At 45.1% G+C, this 27,645-nt stretch overlaps 2 protein-coding genes across 3 annotated transcripts in view; one reads left to right on the forward strand and one right to left on the reverse strand.

Annotated features, from left to right (window-relative positions):
- ST3GAL6 (ST3 beta-galactoside alpha-2,3-sialyltransferase 6) overlaps window positions 1–2,141 on the forward strand; it is a 34,770-nt gene extending 32,629 nt beyond the window's left edge. Inside the window, exon 11 of the mRNA XM_085301468.1 lies at window positions 1,320–2,141. Coding sequence (XP_085157594.1) covers window positions 1,320–1,400 — 81 coding nt within the window. The 3' untranslated portion in view covers window positions 1,401–2,141. The remainder of the gene's footprint in view (window positions 1–1,319) is intronic.
- Window positions 2,142–7,297: 5,156 nt separating this feature from the next.
- The window catches only part of COL8A1 (collagen type VIII alpha 1 chain), a 98,092-nt gene continuing 77,744 nt past the window's right edge, over window positions 7,298–27,645 (reverse strand). For both annotated transcript variants that reach the window (XM_085301466.1, XM_085301467.1), the window contains 2 exons: window positions 12,689–13,004; window positions 7,298–10,823 (listed from right to left, as the gene is read on the reverse strand). In XM_085301466.1, the coding sequence (XP_085157592.1) occupies window positions 8,917–10,823; window positions 12,689–13,001 (2,220 nt within the window). In that variant the 5' untranslated portion in view covers window positions 13,002–13,004 and the 3' untranslated portion in view covers window positions 7,298–8,916. The remainder of the gene's footprint in view (window positions 10,824–12,688; window positions 13,005–27,645) is intronic.

Raw genomic sequence — 27,645 nt, forward strand, 5'->3', positions numbered from 1 at the left:
AAAAAAGGCAGCTCTTTGAAGGTAGATGTGGGAGAAGAAAAAAACTTGATTGCAGAAGATAGAAGCCACAGCTCACATGGGGAGGGAGCAGCACAAGGCCTTCTCCCATCCGTGAGGGAAGGGCTCCTGCTTCCTTACAGTCTTTCCTCTATATTCTTTTATGTCTCTGCTCTTGCCTTCAGTTTTGTACTCCCAGCATCTCCATGTGGGCCCTTTATCTCAGTGTGAGCACAATTTTCCCTTCCTTGTGCTGAGACCTGCAGTACAGCCTGTTGGTCCCTTATGGAGTTATTTTCTCTCCTTCCTTTTCGCACAGAGGAAAGATAGGGGCAGTGTCCACAGGAGCCTCTCATGTCTTGCTGATGAATCCTAGATGTCATCTGCTCTGAAATAAACTGAAAATAGTACTGCTCTAGCAGTAAACAAGTATTCATATTCAGGTTCCTCTCTGCAGGTGCTTTTTTTGCAGTATATCCAAAGCKTTAGTAAGGTTAATCACTGGTTGACTAGACATCCATTATATCTTCCTAAAAGACAGAGAATTTTAAAACCTAATCTTCCCCCCCTCCAAAAAAAAGGTAATAAATTCRTTAGTATTATTATGTTTTAAATATTGTTTGATGTATGTGTAGTGTTTTAGGCAGTATTTGTGTTGCATCCGTTTTAATTTGTTAGATTCTGTGTAGTAAAATTTTCAGCAAACTTGCCTGAGACACGACTTTTTATGTGGGTTTTTGGCAGGCAAGTTCTTTGCAYGCCCTGCAGCCCTCAGTGCATGTCTTAGAGGACAGCTCAGAGAAACCCATTTACCTCAGTGATCTCTTGTATCCAGGATCTTATGTGAGGGGACGTGGAAGATGGGTTGGTTTTGACCCCCTGCACAGAAGCTGACTGGCGAGGCACATCTGTTTTACGAATGTCTGATGTGTGCTCTTCAAGAACCTGAAGCCAGCTTTGAGGATTAGCCGTTTTCTGACTCCTGGTGTTGTAAATGTGGTTATGCAACTGCTTCCTGTCAGCACACCTAGGAGCTGGGAGATTTACTATTCAAGGCCCTTCTGTGAGAGCACGTCTCATCCATTTCTGCCCCTATGGGACTATCCTCTTCGTTACAGAGTCTAGTCTAGTTTTGAGCAATAGTGTCACCATTTTCCTTGGGAGACTGTACTGCAGCCCATACTTAAAAGTGCCTTTCTCAGAGCCTTCCTACCYGTATATCCTCCAAGTAACACAGGTAATTGGAAGGAAAGCAACAAAATGATGCTTCTGATAATAATTTGAGTTTAACTTTTTTTTCTTATTCCCTTACATTTCTTCAGAATGAATACCATAACATCGATGCTGAACAGAAATTTTTGAAGAAGCTTATAGACAAGAACTTTGTGGTCAATTTGACGTGAAAGCTGAACGAAAAATATGAAGAACAATCACTACTTTCAAGATTTCAACAAATTTTATTTTTTGTATGATAATTTTATTTTTTAAGCACAGTGTAACTGTTTACTGTTTAAAAGGAGCACAGAAACCTCACTAGGCAGAAGCTCCTTGTAAGGCTGAGGATAACAGGCTATTGCAAACAGTTACCAGAATTTCTGTGAATCTATTTAATAATGGGAAAAAAACCATGAAACTTTTTAGCTAAAAATATCAGGGATGTATGAAAATGTGATGTGCATCATTTATTTATCAGTAAGAACTTTTTCCAAATGGTTACTGCTTTGGAATATCTTCCTTTCTGATGTCGTCCTCCAAAAGAGTTACACTGTCCAAAGACTGAGAAGACTAACGTTTAATTAGTAGATGGATGTAAAGTCTTGAATCTCTTTCTGGTARTGCAAAAGTGGCTTTAAAAGCGATGACTATAAGCTATTACTGTATGTTGGAGAGTAGGGGGAAATGCAGAGCATATGAGTTTTAGTCTGCCCTGCTCCTGAGGAGAGGTCCTCCGTTGGTCATCCATCTTCAGCAAAGAAGTTGCAGCCTGAACTGGTCTTCCACTCCAAACTGCTGTCTGTGTCAGCCAGAGGTGAAGACCCCCTGTCTGACTTGTGGCAATGTTGATATTGACAATGCTCATGTTGCACCAGCCTATGGAAAAACGTACTCCCTCTCTTGTGTGTCCAATAAATTTTATAATTGTCGAGTTGATTTATAAAATAGGGAATATGAAGACTGAAGATTTATCTTTATAGCATCTGTGGAGCCGTCACTTCCCCCAAACCACAACAGGAATGTTAGCTGGAGCTGAGAAGTTCACACTTGAATTTAAATTAAGAGATCACATTTGTTGGATTCCTAGATCTCTGAGACAGGATCCAGTGTATCTTTCTGCTCTCTCCTCAAGAATCAAGATATATTTTTCCAAACCAGCACGATCTCATTTTTCAGATGCTGTCATGCATTTCCAGCTTTGAAACGTATCAATGTGAGCAATGAACGTTCCCATTTTTTTGCAGTAGTGTATGCTAGGGAAAATCTAAGATGTACAACAGCTGAATTACAGTTTGGCTACTGTTTACCTCTTCTCTGTCTTGACATTTAGGTTTAAAAGATGTGGCTGAACTAAATCACTTAGCAGAGGCAATTTACTCAGGATTTTAACTGAGATATTCAATGGGACAGTTAAGTTTCTTGTAAAGATTTGTCTCAGGCAAGCTCACTGAATATCTACGTTTAAATAAGCCTGGAAATGTTCTTGACAGCTATCAAAGATGCAATGAACAAGTAACATGCTGTTCTAATACTCTCATAAGGTGTATATGTATTTTTCTTCTTTTTCATTTTTTTATGTGGTGGGATTGTTTGAAGATCTTGTGGCTATTTTGATCAATCATCTAGAGAAAACACAAAGTTGAAGAAAAAATCTTTAAAGTTGGTAGTATAACTTCTCTTTATAATAAAATGATATAGAGAGCTTTAGCATATTTAGGAACAGTGTAAGCAATTGAAAAACATGTGTACAGCCTCTAGCAGGTCAGGAGCACAGTCCTATGTCTTTCAGAAGCCAACAACTACAAGAGTGCTGAATGCARCTTGCCTGCTGCAACATTGCTGAGGAATAAGCATTGACAGGACCAAGGGGTCCTTTTACCTTTCCCTATTTCTTTCTTGCAGAGTATGACAGGCATTTAGAAACTTCCTGTAGTTCTCTTCATYTTCCTCTCTAGTTACTTGGCTCTGCTGTTTGGGAATTACTGAGTGCAGTGTGACTTGGAGGGGGAGTTGCAGCTGAAGGAGAGGAGGCTTGTGCAATCGTGATGTTTTCACCTAGTGACTCCTGAACTTTGGCCAGTTTCAAGCAAATTGGACATATTTGAAATTATGCCAAATGTCAAAAATTGTGGCAAGGGGTGGGTCCCCAGCATGGGGCTGTGTCCTGAGTGCAGCAGCTCTGAGYGTCCTGGCAGCTGGGTGTGTGTCCCTTGAGCATGACCATGTGTCCCTTGGGCATGGCTGCTGCTGCATCAGGGTTGCTTCTCCTTGAGCAGGGGGAAGGCTGTKCAGGGAGTGTTAGGGGGCACCACGGCAGGTGACTGCAGTGGTGAAGTGGAGGAAACCAGAATTTCTTCACAAGGTGACAGAAGGGCTCTGGTTCAGTTTTTCGTGTTTCCTCCCCCACTCCTTTCCTTAAACATCCATTTTCCTGTGGCTTTGAGGAGATCTTTCCTTGAAAATTTGAATATAAATAGCTGTTTCTTCTGCAGAAAACATACACCACTGTCTTGAACTTTACCAGYCTTTATTTCTGGTGATTACATCAGTTATTTAAAAAGGTTCAGATGTGATTATACAGGACCAGAATTGCAGTGGTTTAGACAGCTAACGAGTAATTGCATATGACAAGAATACCAAGGTAAGGTTTTTCCCAAAGGCCATAGTGCTGGCAGAGCTGTCTTTACACAGAGGTCCCTGATTGATGTCCCACCAGGCCAAACAGAGGGCTCCAGCTTCCCTCTAGAAACACATGGTCCCTTGCAGGGTTGAGTTCTCCAATGCTCCCCAGTGCTGCAGAACTCACCGCTGCCTATGGCTGCATCAGAGGGTACAGCCGGTTCTGTGTAACGTCGCCCATTAGGTTAACGGGGAGTTTTTGGTTTTGTTTTCTCCCTTAGAGAGCTCTTTAACTTGCCCTGTCCTCACAGCAACTGGTTCTCAGGATGATGGTTCCCTTCGTTTGTCAATCTCATGTCCTTTGCAGAAAGACATGGGTAGCGAGCTGTACTCGTGAAGATGTTCTTTATTCCTCTGCTTTATTTCTTCTCCAGAGATGTTTTTTTTTCCCCAATAATCTATTGATTTATTCTCTTGTTGTTTTCCTAGGGAAGTTTTCTGCGTTTTTATTTGCTTGTGCTCTGTTATAGTTAGAATCTTCACAAAATAATCAAGCAAAAAGACGTTGTGACAAACAAGCTGTGCCTCCAAACTCTTTTGACTTATGTTAGTCCTCTTTATTCCTATTTTCACTGCATCAGATTTTTTGGTTTGTAAGGGTTGGGGTTTCTGTTTTTGCTTTGTTTTGGGGGGAGGGGGGTGATATTTTTCCAGTGTCTTTAGGATGCTGTCTACAAGCTTCTCTCTCTTGGCTACTCCTTTATATTTCTTAAGCTTGCTTATTTTTGATGGAGATACCTATATATCCCCCCTATACCTTCTGATTCTATTGCTGAGTCTGCACACTGAGGCCGGTGGAGCAGTGCAACAGTTGCACAGAGCAACTTTTTGAGTAACATTTAGACAGACCTGTTCACCTGAGCCTGAGCCGAGAGTTGGTCATAAACTGTAGGGTGTAGAATCTTTTGAATGTATGGTTTACCGGCTAGTAGGTTTTTTAGCTAACATTTATTTTTTCCTCTGTAAGATGTTTTGATAGGCTTCTGTAAACACCATTMCTGCTTCATCAGCATCCTCTGCTTTATATGGTCATTTCTGCTATTCTGCCAAGAAAACAGGTATCATTTTTACACTCACTCTGTATAAGCAAGAATAACTAACTATATATACAATAATGTCTGCAGTTCATGGTGTCTGTTTTACCTGAGCACACATTTTCAAAGTCATTTTACAAAACCAAAGATTTACTTTGGGACTCTTATTGAAAAAGCAATAATGCTAATTCCAAATACACTGGTCTTTTCTGAGAGTTAGTTGCTTTTAAAAGACTTTCTCTTTTTCCATTTTCACAGTCCTGAAGGTAAAGTCTCTGCACTGAAACTTGCCTTTAAAAGCTGCTCATTGTTTTGATCACAACTTCAGTAGTGAAGCTGTCGAATTCTGTATTCCAGGATACTGTGAGCTTTGTTTCCGTGTCTGGTAACGGCCAACTATGTTAGGTGCCAGGCAGCTCCTATGGATCTTCAGTATCAGCTGTGAAACCAAATGGACTCTCGTTCCTTCTTCCTCTTTTCCTGTTCTCCAGTAGTCTGCTAAATATCACGTCAGTAGCATCTTACAGAGATGCTCCTGTATTTTATCTGCCACTCTCCTTCCCAAAACACTGCACCATCACAAAGACCCAGCTCTAAGTTAGCAAATTTACACTTAAAATCAGCAGGAGAGTGTGTATCGACTAAAAGTTCTGATGTTCCAGACTTTAGGGTATTTTTTCTTTCTTTTGCTGTCCAGAAAGTATTTTATTTCCTCCGCTATGATAATTAAGGGAAGTCCTGAGGTAAGAAAGAGGGCCACATGTTGTTGCACTAAATGTGAATCTTAGAGTACCTAAAAGATCTCATTAAATCACATTTCCAGTGACTCTGTATTGATGCTAATATGGGATCACAGCTTTGGTGTTTAATAATCAGTGCATGGTACTTCTTGTTTCCTACACTGTTTTTCTTTTAAAAAAGCCCTCAGAGGTAGTATAATTATCTTAACTTTGAAGTAAAATCTGATTTTAAGAACACACGAGGCTCAACATCTGTTTTCAGTAAAAGTAAACACTTACTTTATTTGCCATTTGTCTTAAGTTTTATATGCCTTTAAAGTGCCAACTGTATTTTGAAGACATTCTTAAAAGTTGTTTTGAGTGAAACTTCGAATGTTACAGATGGAAAGAGATTATTTTCCTTTGAATAAATTGTCGTAAAGATGTTGCCCTCAGGCTTATTTTTGCAAGATAGTTCTGTGTGTGTCCAGGCCCATTATTAGTGCTGTGTGAAGTAAATCCACTTCTGTTAGATGTGTTACCAAGTTTCAGAGCCAAAGTTTTTGCAACGAGTAGGGTAAACAGGCCTGAACAGTTTTCAGTTCAGGTAGATCAAGCTGTACTGGGAATGGAAACATCACTCCAGGCTGAGTAAAAGCAAAGCTGAAATGTATATTTGTGAGTAAAATCAAGAGCATCCTCTTGATAGTAATGTTTTGTGGGTTTTTTAATCTTACCTATCTTACTGGAAATATTCAAGAGAGTGCTAAAAGATTTTTAAAAGAGGAGCTGGCGTGTGATGCAAGACTTTAGATGGGGGCCGAGCAAGAGATGCTACTTGTGATACTTTACTGATTTTTTGTTTTGTTTTTCCTTGACCTGTAAAAGTGAGATGGAGAGGAGAGGGGAGCTGCTTAGCCACTGGCTTCAGAGAGTCCAAGGCTGATTTGAAAAAATTTGCCAGCACAAGTGGATATTCAATGCATTCATTCTGAGAGTCCAGCAGTTTGGAGGAAATGTCTGTCTTTGAGGTGAGCTCAGGCGGAGGCGCACCGTGGCTTACAGTCCACAGGTGAGTAGCAGTCTAGATCAGTGACAGATTGGTTACCACTGTGACACCAGCTTCTCCCGATGAGTGAAAAGAGAGAGGAAAAACAGGAAAAGCTGTTTCCAAACCATGGGGAAAGCCAGGAACAGGGTGCGCAGCTCCTGGCTCGGGCAGCCAGCAGCGCCCTTGGTCTGGTCGGGTGACTACACTTAGGACATCTCCGCAGGTGTCTGACCCTTCAGCTCCCCCCACCACATCCTATGGTCCTTTTTAAACTAGCCTTCTCCATACTGCTGTGCCAGAAGGGTCGCGCAGCGTGGCGCGGTGCCTGCAGGCTGCCTGCAGGGAGCTCCTCGCTTTGCATGGTCCCCCAAGTCCCCAGCCGCCACCAGCCGCTTATAAATGCAGGGCTAGCACAGTATTTTCCTCGCACAGTGTTAGGGCCAGTTTTGTCAGCGAAGGAGGAGTAATGAGAGTATCCGTTTTCTTTTTTTTTCCCCATATCGGTTTGTTTAACAGATTCAGAGGATCCTTGGGGTCTGATTGTATGAATTCAAGGGGTATTTGAACATTCCTTTTAACCATTCTGTTCAATGAAGAGAGGATTGTTTTTTTTAAAGATATTTAATAAGATATTTTCTTCAAATCAGTACAAAAATTTTAAATACAAAATTATTTGCTTTCAACGTATCTCATATATTCTGGAAATATTACTGAAGTCACCAATGTCTGGTAAACTGTCCGTTCCTGCCAACATTCCATAAAATTTCTGAGATCAAGCACCACATTATATCACTGGAGTCCTTAGTCAATGTTAGACTGCATTAAACTCTGCATTTAAATAATGGTAATGCCAGTTAAATCCAATTTTAGTTCTGCATGAAAAACTCTAGTTCATTTTGAATCAAAAGCGGTAGCATTAGCTAAGACATTGAAGAAGTGTTGAGTACTTTTTCAGCTAACTTAACTGTGTGATGTGCAGCACTGTACAGGGAAACACAGAAAAATACACTGTTATTTTTAAATTAATCTTAATACTTTTGAAGTGAGATTAGCACCATTGATGAACAGATAGTTCTTGCATAAAAGTAGCTTTCCCCACATAAAGACACGTTTGAGGCCTGCAGATTCTCCTAGACAAACCGGTAACATACAACTACAGATCAGAAATCAGCTTTTTCATGAAATTAAGTTCTTGGGTAAATTTGCATGATTAGTTGCTGATAAAGTTATTGGTTGATCTCAGACAACAAATTAGTTAATTAGCAAATGGCTGCTGCTGCTTTGCTGCTCACTGAAGAGTAAACTGACTTAATTTCAACCAAGTTGCAGAATACATATATTCTCCTAAAAGGCAAATAGATTGCAGGTTCTTAGCACAAGTACAGAAATCCAGCCAAATTTATACTACTTTGCTGTATTGCCATATGTTGGCAAAAATGTCTTAATCATGTGGCATAAAGGGAATATGAAACCCTTAGAGGAAAATTTTGTCTCTGATTTACCTCATCTGTTTCAACTGTGTAAGTGCATATGGAGGCTTTCTGAGTGCTATTGCACTCAGAGGTGAGTCCAGTGTCTGCTGGAGCCAATGGCAGTGGTCTGAGCCCAGAAGCTGCTGGAGAAGGCTCTCAGGAATTAGTTATGCTATCAATACTTATTTTCCATGTATTGTTCAGAAGAAAACTGCAGGAATATTTTATATGGAGGGAAGGGAAATAAAGATCTCCAGCCAAGAGAACCTTTGCTTGTCAGGCAGTCCTGCTGTAAAAAAATAACAAATTAAAAAGCCACTCAAATTTTTCTGTATTATTTGAGGCTGACTTGCTCTATTTTAAGTTACTATTTTCATCTTATAAGTATGATCAGTGCATCAGTCAAATACACAACAGGAGTGAGTGACGTACACTGATTTGAACCTTAGTACTGTATTATTGTGAATGAAATGAAATAAGCATGGTATCACAGAAATATATAACGTACAGCTAATATGTCCCCATTGGGTACAAAACAACTGTTTATGAACCTGATACACGTCTTTAAATATGTTCACCCCACCATTTTTTTTATAACTAGCTGTGCATAATGTTAAACTTTGTATTTATTCTTTTTGTACAAGACGGTCCAAAACGGTCATTAAATGCATCTTTCATGGTATAAAAGATTGAAGCAGAGAAGAAAGGTTTTGATTCTTTTTTTTTTTTTTGGTCTGATTTTTGTTATTTTACATGGGATACAATAAATATCCTGAAAAAGAAGAGTGAACGTATTGCCCGGCATAGAGTCCTGCTGCCTGCTCGGATGGCATTTGAACGTAAACTTTGTCTCCGTGCATGAGCTGAACAACGGCGCTGCCGGAAGCTTGGTCCAGGAAGCCTTTCTTGTACTCGTCGTAGGTGTACATCAGCGGCTCGTTGTTCTTGAACAAGGCCACCCAGACGCTGGCCCCTTTACAGTGAACGTGGTAGGCGAAGTAGTAAATCCCGGGGATCTCGCAGGTGAAGATGCCCGTCTGTGGGTTGTAGTTCTGCCGGCCGTTGTAGAGGAGCTTGTCGAATTTCACGGGCACGCCGACCCGCGGGAAGGGCGTGAGGAGCTCCGCGGTGAAGGCGGGCATCTCGTAGACCACGCCACCGTTCTTGCCCTTCTTGCCRGCGTAGCCGTAGGGCGGTTTCACGCCCTCGACCCCGGGCCCCACCTCGGGCAGGTACTGTCCGACGGCCGGCGGCGTGGGTGGGATGACGACGGGAGGTCCAGGGGGCCCGGGGGGCCCGGGAGGCCCCTGGAGGCCGGGCTGCCCGGGGGGACCGAGCGCGCCGGGCTTTCCCGGGGGGCCCTGCAGCCCCGCCACGCCGGGCTTGCCCACGCCGGGGAAGCCTGGGGGGCCAGGCAGGCCGGGTTCACCCTTGGCCCCTGGCAGCCCCGGTGGGCCAATGGGACCGCTGGGGCCTGCAATGCCTGGGATCCCCGAGGGACCCTGCAGCCCCTGGGCACCGGGGAGCCCCGGCTCACCCTTGGGCCCCACAAGCCCCGGGACACCTGGGACACCCGGCAAGCCTTTGTGACCAGCTTCGCCCTTGGGCCCTATGGGGCCTGGCAGCCCCCGAAGCCCGGGGGGCCCTACTTCCCCAGGAAAACCTGGCTTTCCTGGGAACCCCTGCAGGCCTGGTTCCCCCTTGGGGCCAACAGGCCCTTGCGGCCCCACTGCTCCGCCTTCTCCTTTGGGGCCTGGGAAGCCAACAGCACCCGGGGGGCCCATGACTCCTGGCAGTCCGGGCTGTCCCGGCTCCCCCGGGGGCCCCCCCATGCCTGGTGGCCCTGCATGTCCCTTCTCTCCCTTAGGCCCCAGGGGGCCGGGCAGGCCACCCATGCCGCGGTCGCCTTTAGGCCCGGGGAAGCCAGGCTTCCCAACGCCGGGGAGGCCGGGGGGCCCTGGTAAGCCCGGCAATCCTTGCTCTCCTTTGCCACCCGGGAAGCCAGGTTGGCCAGGGATGCCGTCCTGGCCTGGCTTGCCAACCCCTGGAAGGCCTGGGGGGCCCTGGATCCCTGGCACCCCTGGGGGCCCTGGTAGACCCTGCTCCCCTGGGGGGCCTGGTTTACCCAGTGGTCCCTGGGGGCCTGGAAACCCAACCATTCCTGGCTTCCCGACCCCCGGCAGCCCTACCGGGCCTGGAGGACCAGGTAATCCGGGTGGACCTTTTAAACCAGGTAAACCGGGAATCCCAACGCCTTTTTCTCCTTTTGGCCCTGGGATGCCAGGGACTCCCGGGGGCCCTTTCATCCCAGGCTCACCTTTTGGTCCTGGTTGTCCTGGTAGTCCTGGAGCACCTGCTTTTCCTATGCCAGGAAGTCCGTGAGGTCCCGGCGGTCCTTGGGGCCCCGGTATTCCCATGGGCCCAACCTCTCCCTTCGGTCCCATCTCCCCTCTCTGCCCCGGGGGCCCCATGACTCCTGGCTTCCCAGGCATGCCAGGCAAACCTGGCTTCCCAATCCCAGGATATCCCTGTGGACCCGGTTTTCCTTTGGCTCCTGGCACTCCATGACCTGGTAATCCTGGTGGCCCTGGTGGCCCTCTTGGTCCAGGCTCACCAGGGGGACCTTGCTCGCCTCTCAAACTGAGTACAGGCATTTCTGTGTTGGGGAAGAAAAGAGAGAAAAAAGTGTGTGAGGGGAGACAAAAGGTTATTGTAATCTCATCTTTTGAAAAAAATACAAAGGCGGCTTTGAATTGAATGTGCTCATTGTGGTACCTCTTGGTGTTGTGGAAGCTGGGAAGGTAGAGCTGGCCTGCAGCTTACTGCTTGATGTTTCAGATTAAAAGGATCATCTTACTGTTTTGCATACCCCAAATTTACATGCATATTTTTGTTGCCATGAAATAATTATTTTGCTTAGTTTCTGTGGTGTAAAGTTTTTTTTTTTTTTTTTTTTTTTTTTTAATGCCTTTTTCCACAGGCCTTTTTTCAAGAAAACTTCTAGAAAAAAAAAAAAAAAAAAAAAAAAAAAAAAAAAAAAAAAAAAAAAAAAAAAAAAAAACTGAAACTGAACTTAGGGGCATTCTGCTTTTTGTCCCATATTAGTATAAGCTAATCTACTTTTAAAATTGTGGAAGGACAAGGAAGCTGTTTAATGCTCTCCTGTTACATGAGGAGTTCTGGCATAAAAGTGCTTTTGCTGAAGGAGCTTATGTTAGCCTGATAGATTAAATAAGGTTTTATCAGCAAGAAGTTTGTATGCAGGTGTGACTGCATTTTCACCAAGGCTTTAGTTCACACAAAAACACTGGTGAAAACCAGCATTACTAAGCTACCAAATTTTTTTGTCTTAGCCATGACTAGTAAGAGCTAGAGCTGCCTCTAAAACGCTTCACAAAATACGCTGATTGTCCAAAACCACACTTCTACTTGCGCATGTGAACATTTAGTATTTTGGGTCAGGGTGAGGGAGCTGCTGCTTTGGAGTGGTTGCGTTGGGGGTTAGCAGGTTGCCTTTCAAAGCGCAGATTTTTGCGTTGCGTGGAAAGCCTGGTTCTCTCTGCTCTAAAATGGAGGAAGAAGTAAGAAATATGGAGTTTGAGAGAAGAGGACAACTGTGGTTTCAGAATTAACTGTTCTTTGCGAGGCAGCCACCTCCTTTCCCTGCCCATTTTGTGTTTTATGCACATTGAAAACCCTCCTTTGCTTGCAGGATGGGCGGATTTGACTACAGCAGGTCGTGTTTGTTCAGAACCACCAAAAATAGGCCTTGAATTCTTCCGTTTCCCACTGAGGCCAGTGAAGACTGTGGTTACTTCAAACCCTTAAAAAGGCAAAGAGTTAACCAGCATGCCCAAAGTCACGGAGAAGCTCACTGTCCCTGCCAGGATTTTAGGGTAGTGAGAATTCCTGGTTGTCCTTTGTATTTTGGACATTTTTTTTTGTTGTTTTCTTAAAGATTCTAATAATTTTTAAAGCACCTTTACTGAATACTGAAAATATTTGTACAGGCAGGCTTGTGCAGTAATACCCTGTACGTACAATGCCTCAATTACTCCCATACGTAACCTATGGAAAGCCAGCTTCCAACGAAGAGGAACACTTCTGTGTTTCTGCCTGCAAACCTGTAAGTCATAGAGTCTGGACAAAACTGTAATATTTCTATAAACTCCAAGTTAAAGTCTCGAGGTTCTTTGGTCTTATTTCGTGTCTGGTTGCTGCAGTGACAGTGGCCAGTGCTCGCAGCCAGGCTCTCACCCGTCTGCCTGGGACATCATTTGCCTTGCCAGACGGGTATTCGACAGTTGGGAGGATTTCTGAGTTTTCTCCTAGCCCCAGGCGAGCACCTGAAAAATCCTCCCTTTGCTCCTCAGGCACTTGGTCAGCCCTCTGAGCAGCTTGGTGCTTCAACAGGCCGGCAGTGGCCCTGATCCCCACTGCTTATTTACCCGGGGCAAACGGTGTGGCGGGAGATAGATGCRCGTGAGCATGCAGGGTTGGCGCTGGCCGTGCCAAGCCTACCTTTTTCTTTCTTTGGAGCCATGTCCTTGCCGAGCAGAGGCATCTGTGGGACCTCCTTCATGTACTGAGGCAGATGGGGATACTCCTTCCCATACTGCATGTGTGGCACTTCCTTGCCCATGTGCTGCATTGGGATGCCTTCTTTGCCCAGCGGCATATGAGGTACTTGTTGTCCAAGGGCTTGGTACTGGGGCACCTGGGGTGGCAGCTGCTTGATCCCATAATAGACACCGCCCTGAATGGATCTCACTAGCTCCAAGTAAATGGTGACAGCCACYGCCAGCAGCTGCACAGGGACTAGCAGCACAGCCATGACCTGCAAAAAAAMCCACATCATTACCCATAGTTGGTAGAAAAGGTTTTTGCACTGTGCATTTCCCACAGTGACCAGTGTGGCCTCATATTCTGCAGGAAGGTGTTTCTGAAACTCTGCAAGCTCTCTCTGGTTTATACATTATTTTTGTGGCTATCCATCCTGTAGGCAGACCAGCATCTATATTGTAGACTCCTACTCAGATACTACTGTTACTACAAAGGTCTTTATGCATATTTAGCTCTATATTAAACCTGGTTCCTCTTCTGTCTGTTGCCACCCTCATAGGTTGTTTCCACTGTGCTGCGTGCCTTGGTAAAAATAAGAGCTGTGGTGCGGAAATTGGGCGTGGGGRGCTGGAAATCAAGAGTAATCTGGGCTGGGCTTCTTGGGGCACACTGGGAGGAGTGGGAAGGAAATGAGCCCTCACAAGCTGCGTGCCTTAGCAGCATGAGCAGCAACGTTCAGGCAGTAGAGAAGAGCTGATCATGTCGACCCTTASCTACTCGTTTCTGAATTTCTGACTCCTGCCTTGCTGAGAGCTCAGGGCTCTCTTAGAGCCCTTATGGTACACTGTTTGCCACCTCAGGAAGACACCCCTGCGTTGCTTATGCCCAGCTGCAAGCCTGCAGCAGTGGTTCCTGGTACGGTTTCCCCCCCACAGGACCCACTGCCTCCCACCCCCAGCTGCAGTTTGCTGCACTCTCGATGGTGTCGGTACAGTGGCACATGGTTTGTGGAGCCCGGCAGCGAGCTCCTGCACAAGGGGAGAGTGTTTAGAGGCATGTGGAGAACTCTTAAATGCTTTTGCCCAAGAAAAATAAATTATCAACCCCCACTTCTGCAGTGCTTTCCCTAGCAAGGAATGCTTAGTTTCTGCAGCTTAGATTTGTGTCGTGGCTGCAGAACAGGCAGGGCTCTGAGGGTCACACACTTCTTGCCGGTACTCCTAAGCTATACTTGTTACAGCATTCGGTCAGAAAAATAGGGCCACCTAGGGGCCATCTGGTCCCTCACTTCTGCCTGGTAAAATCAGCTAATCCAAGGTTTCTTGTTAGATGTTCATTTAGGTCTCCTCAACTGCAGGATCTGTCCTTTCCCCAGACAGTTTTCCAGAGCTTTGCCAGCCCTATTGCTACAACAGGGCCCCTTTTCGTTCTCTTCCCTATCGTGATTCACAGAATCACAGAATTGGTAAGGTCGGAAGGGACCTCTGGAGATCACCTAGTCCACCCCCCCCGCTCAGCAGGGTCACCTAGAGCATGTTAGCCAGGGCCTTGAGTATCTCCAGAGAAGGAGACTCCACAACCTCTCTGGGCAACATCAAGTTCAAGACTTCTTGYCCCAGTTAGTCTTTGCTTTGCTTTCCGCATTAATGGCAATGCAGGTGAACAGAAGATCAGCAACTGGGAACAGCCTGAACAAGTGCAGATTTGGGGGCAGCCTGAAGTAGTGGCAGCCTCTCTGTGTGTGACAGTTTGATCATCTCGCAGTTTGTCCCACTACATAGTGTAGTGGTCAAGCCATGCTCTTTCAAAACGCACAAGTCTGATGCCATTCATCACCATCATCATCAACCCCCCCTTGCTTTCTGCCCTTTAAAGATGTTTTAAGTCCAAGCTGCACACCTGGTGTAAGGCCCCCCCCCCCTTCTCTGGCAGAGCTTTGCCAAATGGCTCATCAGGAGGTGACCCCAGCAGCCTGCTGAGCACAGGCTTAAGGAGTGCTCATCCTGCCCCAAGGATACGTTTATTGTCCCATCCTTCCACAGGGAGGGCACAGCTGATGGTAACATGCAGGGGATGAAAAAGCCTGTTAGTCTCTGACAGAGTAGAGTATATTTGGCYTGCTCCCTCTGTCTTGTTGTCAGTGCTTTTGGAGATATCTTTTGTAATCTGCTTTCTCCCCTATCCTGCTATGGCTGAGGCCAGTCCTGGCATAAACCCACCTGCCTGTAGGGCTGGCAGCAGTCCTGGGTATGCAGCCGAGCTTTACCTGCCTAATGGCTGCTGCCGTGGTGGGCCAACCTCCTCCACCTCCTCCTAACTTGGGRGTGCAGCAGGACTGGGACTAGTGGGGCAGGCAGAGAGCCTGGGGGCAGAAGGGCCTGAAGCTTGGGGCGCTYGTGGACAGCAGTGGCACCCCTGCAGCGGTTGGAGGTGGCAGTGGGCATTGCTCTCCTGGCAGAGACTCCAGCAGCACCGCCTTAGAGGAGTATGTGGGCAACATGGGAGAGGTAGGTGGTATTTGAGGAAGGAGGTGTAGTTATGGAGGAGGGGGCAGCAACCACCCTCTTCGACACTGTGGTGCCTGGTGTACGTGCACCTGGTAGCAGAGGGTGGAAAGAGGCCACAGAGCAGCGGCAAAACTTGCTGAGCTGAGGAAGTGAGTCAGTGGCGTTTCAGGAATCGAACCCAGGGTTAGTGATTCACATTTTCCYTGCCAACCACTGTACGGTTTGGCTCAAATACTGGGAGTTTTGCTGCTGAGTCTCACAGAGAAACCTTTTCTCTGCCTGTTTTCTGCTGTCCCTTAGYTCACTATCTGGATAGCACCGTTAGCTTCATTTAGATTTTCTTCTTGTATTTTAGTCAAGTTTTCCAGTCATTTTGCCTTAACGAAGCTTTCGGTGAAATGCTTGCTCTTCTCTTTAAAGTCTTTTGCCTTTGTTTTGCTCTATGAAATCTATTTCATCTCTCAACAGAAATCAGTGTGTGATCATTGCTGAAGGTGTAAATGGATGCTAAATTAAAATTGTATAGGAAACCGTGATTGTGATATTTTCCTATCTTTGCCTTTCRAAAAGCTTTTTCCTCCTCCAATAGATGCTGTAGCACCGCTGTTGTTCTTAAAATAACCAGAAGGTGGCAGATCGGTTAATGTTCTCAATAACGATCCTAAATCGCTACAGAAACTAGAYGAAAGATGAAATGTTGTTGCAACAGCAAAGAAGCTGAAATACTAGGGAATGAACACTAGGTGTAGTGTATGTTACACGAGTGAATTTCTGCAGTTTGGCTCCCAGGAACTGCAGGGTGTCGGGTGTAACTAGCTGCCATGTGGCAAAGAAAAAGAGAGCCCAGCTACAGAGGAACTTACAAGCTTAGATAAAACCTGAGCTCGGTTGCTCATCCTTGTTCAGAGATACACTTAAGTGCTTCATCTCCATGGAGTTTAGTGAGTCTTCTAGCACAGAGCGAATGTTTTAGAGCCTCGCAATAAGGGCCCTAGAATGGGAGTATTTTGGCTTAAAACTCAACAGCAATAACTTGCAAGAGCAAAGGGTCTGTGGCTCAGCTGATAGGTGATAACCTGTTATCTCGGTGTAGCTGCATCTTCCTTAGTTTCAGGCTGTCCCTTCTCTCTCTTCTGTCAGCCCTTCCCTCCCTTGCCTTACCATAACTAGTAACTGGCCCCATCTCTGACTGTCTGTACTCGGATAGGGTAACGCTTGTCCCAATTTGCAGGGCAAAATCCCAGCTACTGAAAAATTTGCAGCTTTCTCTGCATCTGTTCTGAATGAAAAGCTTTGGCTGTGTGGCGAGAGAAACACAGCGAAAGCTTAAAGCATATATTAGAAGACATCGGGTAATTTGGGATTGTTATTGAAACCCAGAAATACGAAGGACAGGGCGGATTTTGAAGAATGAGGTTATTAACTTAATGTCTTGGCTGCTTTGCTGTTCTGGTGGCCAGTTATTTTTTTTTTCTGTTTCTTTTAAAAAGAATAACTTCAGTAGAAGAAATGGGAAGAGAAATAGGTATAATTCCTCTGGATTTTATTTTCTCTTTGTTTTTATTAGAAAATGTGGCTTTTGTGTGCAAGTGGGAGCTGTTTAAAGTAATTGAAAAAATTCCTATGGGGAGACACCAGTCTGTCCACAGTTCAGGGTGAACTTAACCTCCAAATGATAGTGACTGAACTCCTCTTACCCTGCCAAACGTAATGCAACCCACCTGCAATTTAACAGACGTGACCGTGGAGCACACTAGATGTTTTTGTTTGTGGAAATTTTGAGGGAAATCGGGCAAGACTTTCAAGAGATAGGAAGGCTCCAGAAAATGAGATGATCTCACTGCATCTGTGTCTCTTAATGTTTTTTGACTCACCCTAACGAAAACAGCGTGGCCTGGAAATGACAAATTGGTTTGAATGTATTGATTTTGGCCTGTCTGGGGCCTGCAACTAGCTTTGGTGGCAGGTGTGGGGTTATTTACTGAGCAGCCTGGGACTAGCTGGGACTCAGCCGATGTYGCTGTGGAAATCGGAGCCTTGCTGGCATCCTCGCGTGAGCTGCCTCAGCCTGGGGATCTGCTGCAGGTCACTGGGAGATGAGCAGCAGCATTGGGGTTTGGCCCTACCTCCTGCCCCAAAGGAAGAAGGGGTAAGACCAAATTAGCCTGCACGAGGCAATGTGCTTGGGCAGCATGTGAAGCTCTGCACCATTACCGCTAGCTGCCTCGCYGTGGTGGATCCAGCAGGAAGATCGCTGTTGGTATAAGGAAGCCTACATGAGGGATCTCCAGGCTAGGTCTTCAGTGTTGCAGCTCACTGCTTGTTTCATCCTGATCAACTTCTCTAAAAAGTTATTTATCTATGTAGAGGGGTAAGCTGAAGGGCTTTTTTTAAATTTATTTTTTAATTCTTTTGTGCGTGTCGTGCAGGTTGTTTCTGAATGCCTAAGCACATAGCTGTAGCTTGAACACCTCWCTAGAAGACTGCTAGTGTCTTTAAATGCCTAAGATCTACTGAAACTCTTGCTCTTGGTTTTCTGAAGAAGCATATAGGTCCTAAATATTGGAGGGGTCCTACAGAACTCATAAATAGCAAAAATATATTTTCAAGTGGTGACAGAACTTAAGGAAAATACCAGAGTGAGGAGGGGAGAACTGTGTTAAATATGCAGCCAGAGTATAAGACTTCCCACACCCTTCACCCTAATCTCAGCAATTCAGGGATCATCTCCAAACACATTTGTACAATTTGATCCAATGAGCTTTTAAAGGTATCYGTCAGCAGAGCAATAAGCTAGCTTTGGAATGGGTTTTTCCTGGCTTTCTGTCAGAAAGCGATGAGTATGTGTCTATGTGTTTATGGCAGGTAAATCTATGCATGCATGYACCTTTGGAGAAACCAAGGACTTGGAGAAGACAATTCTGTCTTAACTCTTTGGATRTCTGAAGAAAGAAAGAGGAAAAGTTGCTGTGCTTTCACTTACTGCTGCAGAGACGGGGTGTATCTCTTGCTCTAGCAGATGCAGCGTGACATGTCATTTTGCTCTGATCGTTCAGATTAAGACACAGCAAACACTTTACCTAGGGTGGGGCGAGCAATTTGAGAGCAGAAGAAAAATCATTGTAAACCACAAYGCTCAGCTGGTTGTGTGTGAATGCATGTGGTTTGCTTTCTGGGTGAGAGAGACTGCTGGTCCCTGAAAAAAAATTGCTTTTTTAATGTATGAAGCTCAAGTGAGAACATTTCTCAATCATCTCTTTGGCAGAGCTTTTCTTCTGAGAAAATGAGAAAGGATCTCCCTCTGGCTATTCGCAGTTGTCAGGGAAACTGAAGACAAAACAAGATGTAGCAGTGATTATAAACCTTAAATTAGTGTGAAGGAATAAGGGCTGTTTAAAGCTAACTGTGTAAAGAAGGTATGGAAACAGTGATGTCTGCCCACATGGGGCTTGAAATCACAGGTGGTCTTGCAGAGGGTGGAAGCCAGGCCTTGATTAACCAGGTGTTACAGGGAAGTCATTGCTCTTCAACCAATTATTGAATTAAGTGAAGTTTACTGTGCCTGAGAACCTCCCAGACGCTTAGCCTGAGACTATGTCTATAGGATTCATTTCCTACATCTCACTTTTTGATCAGTAAATCGCTGCGTTTCCCAAAGATCCATGTGGCATGAGTAGGTCTCGGTGACCTCAACTCCTTTACCCTGAAGTACCTTCCAGGGGGGCCACCTAAATCTATGGGGACTCGTTTCTCACTCTGTGGAGGTGATGGACTTGCTGGTGCTCAGGTTTCTGCATGGAAAATGACTACTGCAGAACTTGTGAAACGAATCATAGCAGCTCTGCGGAGTCTGTGTTCAGAAGGAGGCTACTAAAAATGTTTGGTGTGAAAAAGCTAAATGCTCTGGGATATTTTTGACTTGAGCATATTGCTTGTGACTTTAGACACCCACTAGCCCTCTTTCGGCATTTCCCTCGCTGTCCTCAGGCTCACAGACTGGTACGTGGCAGCGCATGTGAGTGCAAAAAAAAAAAAAAAGTGCATGTAGGAGGAAAGCTGTGAAGTGTCTTAAGAGGTAGTGACAATTTTTTCTGTTTTCATTCTTAGCATTACTTTGGTAACAAATTTGTCAAGAACTAACCTATACTGTTTCTGTTTTGTAGAGTGTTGTTCCCTTAACTCCCCCCATCTGTTACGCGTGCAAGCATGTACGCATATGCATCTACATGGTTATGCATCCGCATGGTTATGGTCCCACGAGCTGAAAAAGCTGTAGATCCACCACTAGACATTTGTGAGGTGCTTTGCATTTGTAAAGTAGTTCATGTAAGTCAGCTAACCTTCTTCGAAGAAGCCTGGCACAAGCTGATAGGAGCAGCTATAAAGAAGGAACATCAGAGCAAGGCATTAGTTCGTGTATTCCTGCTTTGCACCAATGAATAGCTGGAGTGACTTCTACGGAGCAATGTTTTTATATCAGAAAAGCACGTGGTGTTTTCCTTCTYGCAAGCAGGACGGTAATGCGTAAGTGACTCGGGTGGTGATCTTCCTAGTAGCACATAGTTGTTCAGTTTTCAAAGACGTAATTTCAAAACCTAAAAACTCAGTTTTGGTTAAAATCTAATCTCTGTGTCACTGAGCTCCTTTGAGGGCTAATTTGTCAGTCACTGAGTAACTTCCGAAGGGATTTGAGGACACGCAGCACTGCATGGAGACTGAATGTTTAGGGGAAAAACTATTTTCTATTTCCAGAGCKGTGGAAAAACCCAACAACCTTCTACTAGCCAAATAATTTTGTATTTGCTCAGTGCTTTGGTTGTCACTTAATACATGAATTACCATTTTAATGTAAAGCATTCTTCTGTATTTCTGTGCCAAACAATGTTTTGTTATGTGGACATATGTTTTCAAATTTGCAATCAAATTAACAACAAAGTTTAATTTTCTTTTGAAAGTTCAGCCCTAATCCACATAAAAACATGAAGTGAAGGCAAGAAATTCCAAATGGACACAAATTTCCTGTGCAAGTTAAGCACTTTTGTGACACAAAATAAGACTAGCTGCAATGATTTAATTTTATTTTCGGCAATAAAGGATGCAAGGATGGTGAGGGAGAGAGCAATCTCTGTGCTAGGGCTTAGTAATGCTTTCAGGGGAGAATGGTTGTTCCGTGCCAAGCAAATTTAGGGTCCTTCATCATTTTACCTTTAATCATGCCTACAGCTGCATTGAAGGTAATACCTGTTTCTTTAGCAGGCAGACAGTTTGCCTTACTAATGGCTCTGTAATTTTTTTTTTTGGTTGGTTGTTTTTYCCCCCCCSCTTCCTCCTTTTCACTGTCCCTCTAAGGAAATAAAGTAGTGTTGAATGCCTGTGTTCAATTTAGATTACCAAGAAACATCTATTATTCAGTATGTTAAAAGTAAATTAAATCATATTTTGCTCCAGGTCTAACAACTGTAACAGATTATCATGTGGTGTTTAGACATAAGACAGTCATAACAAGAATTGTCGTAATAACCATTTTTAAATGTACACATGCAAACCTGCTGCTAATGAGCAATATTCAACATGTGGTGGATGCCTATTTCTAATTTTTAATTCAAAATGGTGCCTAAACTTTTCCAAAGCAGTATGAAAATATCTAAAATGGTTTGTTTATTTATTTATTTTTTTAAAAAGAACACCCAACACCCCAAAACTCCTAAACAGTAAGCTACCTTTGGCTTCAGCGGTAATTATGTTTTTTTTTTTCTTGTAATGCTGGGGGGGTATCTCTATTCATTTTCTGAAATGAATTTACAAATGGATAAAGCGACTGCCTCTGCTGCGGTCTTCTCCAAATACACTTTTCACGGGCTCACATCGGATGGTCACTTAGCTATCCTTATGAAAACGGCAGCCCTAACTTCCTCTGCTTTTTGCTTCCAAACAGCACGTATGTGTGTTTATATACATACACACATATGTGTTTCTGCCTCTACATATATATGAATTTGCATAAACTTACAGCCATGTATACATACAGATGGAAACACAAATCTCAGGACTGGAAGCAGCCAYGATGAGAAAGGAGAAATACAGAGCTAATACCGCTGGTTTTGGTCCTCCACTGTGAGCATACCCATGCGCACCCAGGCAGGGGTGCCCGTCTCCGGGCACAGTTAGTTTGGCATCTCCAGGCTCCGAGCCCTGTGCACTGGGCCCTGCCAATTAGACAAAAACATGGAGCTGGAGATCCACGACGGTACTGGGATGCCTGACTTGCACTGACCCTGGTAACTGGTTTCCATTAGCCTCCTACATGTCTTTGAAGACCTGGCCTGGAAGCTGCTTGCTGTTGGACYGTGGGGAGCTGTGACAAGAAGGAGCGAGCTGGGCAGAAGCAGTCCCTGGGGCTGCTGCTGCTCTTTTTTGCACAGTGGTGTGTACTCGTCCGCACAGGTCGGCCTTGGACCTCGGGCCGGGGAGGAAGGGCCAGCCTAGCCAGTGGACTGCTGGCAGCAAAGTGTGCAAGTTTAATGATGGGATTAGGATTAACTGTAGGTGGGATCTAGCAAACATCTGCCTTCGACTTCCTTCTGCTGTTCTCTGCCATAGAGCACTCGCTTCTCCCCTGCCTGATGCTCTTTCCTGGGCCGTTCCCCTCCAGTCTGGGTGGCAGCCGGCTTTAAGGGAGGCCCCCGAATGATGGGCTGCTAACTCCCGTTTGGCTGCCTGAGGCCCCTAGACCCTGCTCCGGTGGTTTGGAGCGCACGGAGCGATCAAAGCGGGGCGCTGTCTGTCTGCTTATCGGCACGCGATCGCGCCTCTGGCGCCGTGCCCGGCGCTGGCAGCCGAGGCCTTGGAGCGCAGGCCKTTTACTTAACGCCTGAGCTGAGCTGAGGGCTCCTTCTCTGAAGCGATGCTGCTACCGTCTCCTGCGGGAGAAGCGCCTGCGGGGCACAGTCGCTGAGGCTGGTGGAGGAATTTGCCGTAGCAGGTGTAACAGGTTTGCTCTGCATGGCCYGCTAGCGGCGAGGCGCTTGCTAATGCTTTTATGGAAGTGCTTTCCTAGTCAAGGAGCGGTCTCCTGGGGGGTGTTGTTAGTTCGGGGAGTGTTTGGATGAAAATGGCTCACATCTGCTGCCAGCTCCATACCCCCAAATAAACTCAGAGACGAACAACCGGAGGTGCGCTTCAGGCTGTAAACTGCTTGATCTTGTAGGCTGACCTYTAAATGTCGATAATAAGCTGTGGTGGTTACTGGTCGCAAAATGGTGTGGACAGAGAACTGCAGGCGGTCTTTGGAAACCCCCCCTCTCGGCTCTCGCTCGTCACTCTTGGTCTTGCTCTGCCCCGAGACAGGTCTTGCTTGCAGCATGCAGTAAAGGTCCCCACTATTATTATGGTACAACGGTTTGGGAAGTGTGTCACAGCATCTCACTATGCCAGTACAAAACACTGCACCTAGCACTCCTGTTAAAATTATGCTTACTGGTAAAAGCATAAACGCTTTCCGTTCTGGTATCTCTGTCTGGCCAGCTATGGCTTTGTGAGCAAGTCACAGACYAGTAAGTGGCTATAAAAGAAGTGAATAATCTGATGGGAAAGTGAACAAGGGCACAGTTTAGCATTACACTTGACCCAGGTAGCTGCGAATTGCTGCTAACAAAGGTGTGCTCTCTGCCTTTTTCTTCCCACTTCCCCATCCTTTGCAATATATTCATATGTTTGCACTGGCTCCGGTGACTATCTTTCAGATGAGAAGCCTTGTTTCTGTGGGTTGGCTTTCAAGTGAATAAATGAAATGCTCCATCTCATCAAATGCATGACCAGAGACCAAGATGGGGGTGGGAGATTGACACTTTCTGTGGCAATTAATTTAAAAATAACCTGAAACTTTACTGCAAATACTTAGAAGTGGTAGAGAAATTTCTAAAGGTTACCTACCAGTTTTTACYGCTCAGAAAATTTTGTTCCTCGTTTGATTAATCAAAGCATTGTACTGAAAGCCAAATATTACCATATAATATTTGTGAAGGTGCCTTGAGTCCTGAAGAGACACAYGAGATCAACTCAGGCTGTGTAAGTTTTATCCTAATATAGACTGGTTTAGGGTTTTCTTTAGTGCCTCTAAGAAGACTGCTTAGGGAAGGAACATTGCAGAAGCTAGCAGCTCTCCTTACRTTTGGGAAAGCTTACATGTATGTGCAAAGATCCCATTCATTAACATCAGCAAGACACAAGTAAGCACTAGAGTAAATATTTTCCTTAAGCAYGCTCCTATGAAGTGGCAGTGGGGGTGGGGGAGGAACCCTCCTGATTATATATTATTGTTTTTGGTAATGGCAATGATTTATGTTCCTTGCAACATCCTTAACTAGCACAAGGCTAGAAGTGCAGGTATCTGCATACAAAATTAATGTAGGGTTTTTTTTAACCCCCCCTCTTCAGGCTAGCTGAGCTACACTTGGCCCTAAGTCTGAAGAGACCAGGCAAAAGCGGCCAGAGAGCGGCTTCGTGCCCCCTCAGCTCCCGAGGCTGTAACCGATGCTGTCTGAGTCGCTGGTGCCGCTTGCCGTGCGCAGCCTGTGCACCGTCCTCCGGCCCRGCAGAGCTGCAGGCGGCCAGCCGCGGTGCCTGCCCTTGACGGCAAAGTGCTGGAGAGATGAAGGCGCCTGCGTGGATTAGCGCCCCGAGAAGAGTGTAGTGTGCAGGGGCTCCCCGCTGCACGGYGACGTCCTGGGGCACTTGCTCTGGCGTCTCTCTGGTCCCCACTGCGGGAGCGAGGGCTGGTCCCTTTGGAAGGGGTAAGTTTTAGTCTCTTTAGCATCGCTGACGAGACAGAGACTTCTCTGATGTTTACAGCTATAATTCCCTTTCTCTTCCCACCTCTTCTTAGCAGCGCACATAAACTGAATCAGTTTAAGTGCTTTACAGAGGTCTAGAGGGAAGCAACAAGGCATCGAGATCTCAAAATCTCATTAAGAGTTTGATTCTGGGCAACTAGCTCTTTGGTCAAAGCCTCTGGTACAGYGAAACTTTGTTCCGTGTGCCCTTTCACAGTGACTGTACTTTAGACTTTGCAGCCTGGGCAGCATTTGCTTTAACAGTCCTGGGAATTCTTCAGTGATAAAGCAAGAAATCTATGCAGGAATTCGAAGTACTTGGCTTGATCCTCATCTGAAACAATTTATTGTTCTCTGTGACTCCAGTTGCAATCCTGGGGCCTTACGCCTTGCCTTCTTGCCATAAAATTTGCTTGATTGCCTCTTTCTGGAGCTGGCAAAGCACAGCGTTGTCTGCTCATTTTCTCACTTTGATGGTGTACAGAAYGTGTTTCCTTAGCTCTCGCCCTCTTGCTGCTTCATGACTTTTTTCATTTTTTCCAAATAAAAGCAAAAGGCTTTGGAGACTATTTCAGAGATGAATTGTTACCACTCACAATATTTCTGTTCGCTGTGCTTTGATGAGCCGGTCAAGAGAGAAATGTCTCCCCCTTATTTTCCTTTGCTGTGTTCTGACTTTACAGCTTCTCAGAACCCCAAAGCCCCAGTCTAAGGGAGATAGGAAAACAACTTTTAAGTCTRAAAAATCTTTTTTCTTAAAGAAAAAAAAACGCTCTTTCTTAGACAGTTGGAAGGGTATTTGCCATCAGAAGGAAAGATTCTTGCCCTTTGCATATTTTCCCTACCTTTGTTCAAACAGTGGAAGAAATTTTGCTTTAGAAGGTTAAATGTACTACACTATTCCAACCAGAGAGAAACAGTGGAGGAAGTTTTAAAACTATTTAGCATCAGTAATTTTGCTATTTTGTTGTCAAATGTTACAGATACTGTCATATTTGTTAGGATGTGCTGATCTTGATCATGACCTGCCACTGCTCCCGTCACACAAATCAAGCAGATGCTACCTCACGATCCTCCTTCCTAAAAAAGTAAATTTTTTTTCATGCTATTTGTCTCGAGACAAAACAGCAACAAAAGCCAAACAACCATTCAGTTAAACTTACCTAAAAACTGGGGTTCTAATTTTTTTTAAGGGCATTTGTTCTGTGGGCTGTATCATGGGCTGACAAACAGCAAGTTGCTGGATCTTTGAAAGTAAATCTCTGATGACCCGGGTGCAATCACCACCAAAAAAATCTAGCGTAATCCTCTACACTGCCACCACGACTGAACTTCCTGCCTACTGTGCCACCTCAGACAGGTCTGCCCATAGAGACCTTCTGTCTTTCCATCTTGCGTGGCAGGTAAAAAATGTTTCTTATCCAAATAGCCTTAATCACACTGCCACTTGAGTCATCAAGAGCCAGAGAGCCGGAGTGAAATCATTGGTACTTGTTAACGTGCAGAGACCCTTCACAGAGGCCAGGCCTCTTAGTCTACAGATGCAGAAATAAAGGGAGTTTGACACCGTCAAGCAACTTTCAAGCTGACTTTGAAACGTGCCACATAGGTTTGAGTCAGTGAATACTATAAGCAAATGTTTGGCTTGTCTCTCCAAAGCATGGCGGAGAAAAAGAATAGTTCTGAAACATATGCTTAAAAAAAAAAGACAAAAAAGCCACTTATCCTAGATCCATGCAAACACACACTGTCATTTAAAAGTTTGAACAAACTAAGAAATAAATCAAGTTAGGGTCAGGTTATCTTTTTACAGAAGTCAGTACATTGACTTGAATTTCTTTTGGGTTAGATCCCAAAGATGCCCTGAGACAGAATCTACTTCCTATATGTGATCCAATGTGCTCTGGTTAGAAGCACTTGGAATTACTGTGGCCTTCACCTTGGAATAACCCAACCAAGAGCTGAAGAAAATCAAAGCCAAGAACTGAACAGTTAATACTATCACTCGCTTAAGTTTCCCAGGTCTGCTCCAAGAGAAACAATATAAAATTGCTTTCAGTATAGCCATTTGGACCCACGATCACTGGCAGCTGTGAKGTGAACAAATGTAAAGGCGATAAAACCGCTCAGTGCTCAGCTCTCCTGTTTAACTTTCCAAAAACGGCTGCGGCAGGAATTGCCACTTGCATTTCTTTAGTGTCGCCGCCAGGCTGGGGGACAACTCCAGCGGTGATGGGCTGAGGAGCCTGTCGCTATGCCGCTTTGGAACTGGATCCAGTGGGGCCCTCACCCTACTTGCAGCTACCTGCCTCCTCACGAACCAGAGGTTCGGGCAAGGGATGTTTCATCCAAACGCATGAACCTTTCTGGGTGTGGGCAGTGGACCGGAGGCTCCCTTTGCCTGCTGAGCGTCTGGCAAGCTTTGAGATAAAGTCAGGTTTCTTCTTGTCCTCCTCCTCGCGTGTGCTGCACGCGCCACAGCAGCTTGCCACCCAGCTCCCGCTAGCAGTCAGCCGTAGCCTGGCGCCCAGGGCACGCCGAGGAGGTAGGAAACGGGCGCTCGGACTGCCTGCGATGAAGGGAGAGCTAAGCCCACCCTCCTGCAGCCTGAGTAAGTGACTGCTCCAGCTGCTGATAGCTGCCTAGATTTTGAAAGAAAAAAAATTGGCACCCACCTTCAAAAGGGGATTTGGGGCTGTGCGTTGAGTAGAGGGACTTGCGCCTGCGTACTTCATTCACCAGAAGGCGCTTAAACCCACGGGAGAGCTAGGATTTAGGATGAACTGCAATCTTCAGCTTTTCCTATTTGGCTGGCTTAGGCAGCTCCCCAAACAGTGGCTTTCGTGAATCCCCCCCTGAGGCACTTAACTCTCCTTATGTGCTTATATGGAGTCTCAGCATCTAATTCAGGCATGTGGACTCCATTAGGGGGCCAGATGCACACATCCCTTCATGGATTAGGATCTGAAAGAGTCTGTATCCTCTGTTGTCAGTCAATTAAGGCCTCTATTTTTCCTGCCCTGTCCTCCTTTTTATTTTAAAATCCAGATTTTTTGAAGCAGATACTTTTTTCTTTTAGAGTTTTMTTTTGTTTCGTTTTGTTTTTTTCTTCTATCTGTTCAAAGGAGTGGTTGAGGCAGGTGCTAACTATTTCCAGGATGATGCAGCCAAGGCAACAGTGACTACCTTCTTGAAATCTGGAGTTACAGAAATCATTGCACTGAAGTGAAATTGTGTTCTTCCCTGCAAGCTTTCTCCACCAGGTTCTCACTAGCAAGTCTACAGCTATGTACAGTCCATGCCTTAACCAAATCAAAAGCAAATTCTCTAAGCAGATATTTCACTAGGAAGGAAAAAGAGTCTTATTTCTTCAGAAAGTGGATGGGTATTAGCAATGCTTATAATGATGTTTGTTCTGTGGTTTTCTTTTCTTTTTGTGGGATGGAACACCTATTCTAATTCTCAGTTAATTTTGTGTTAGGTTGAGAAACTCTACGTTTTCAGATGTTAGGGGAAATCATGTATTCTTAATAAAATATTTCTAGTGTACTTTGTGAAAGACTTGTTTAACCATGCT

This window comes from Rhea americana, unplaced genomic scaffold (assembly GCF_003343005.1).
Source record: "Rhea americana isolate MKP2758 unplaced genomic scaffold, rheAme1 scaffold_177, whole genome shotgun sequence".
Taxonomy (NCBI): Eukaryota; Metazoa; Chordata; class Aves; order Rheiformes; family Rheidae; genus Rhea; species Rhea americana.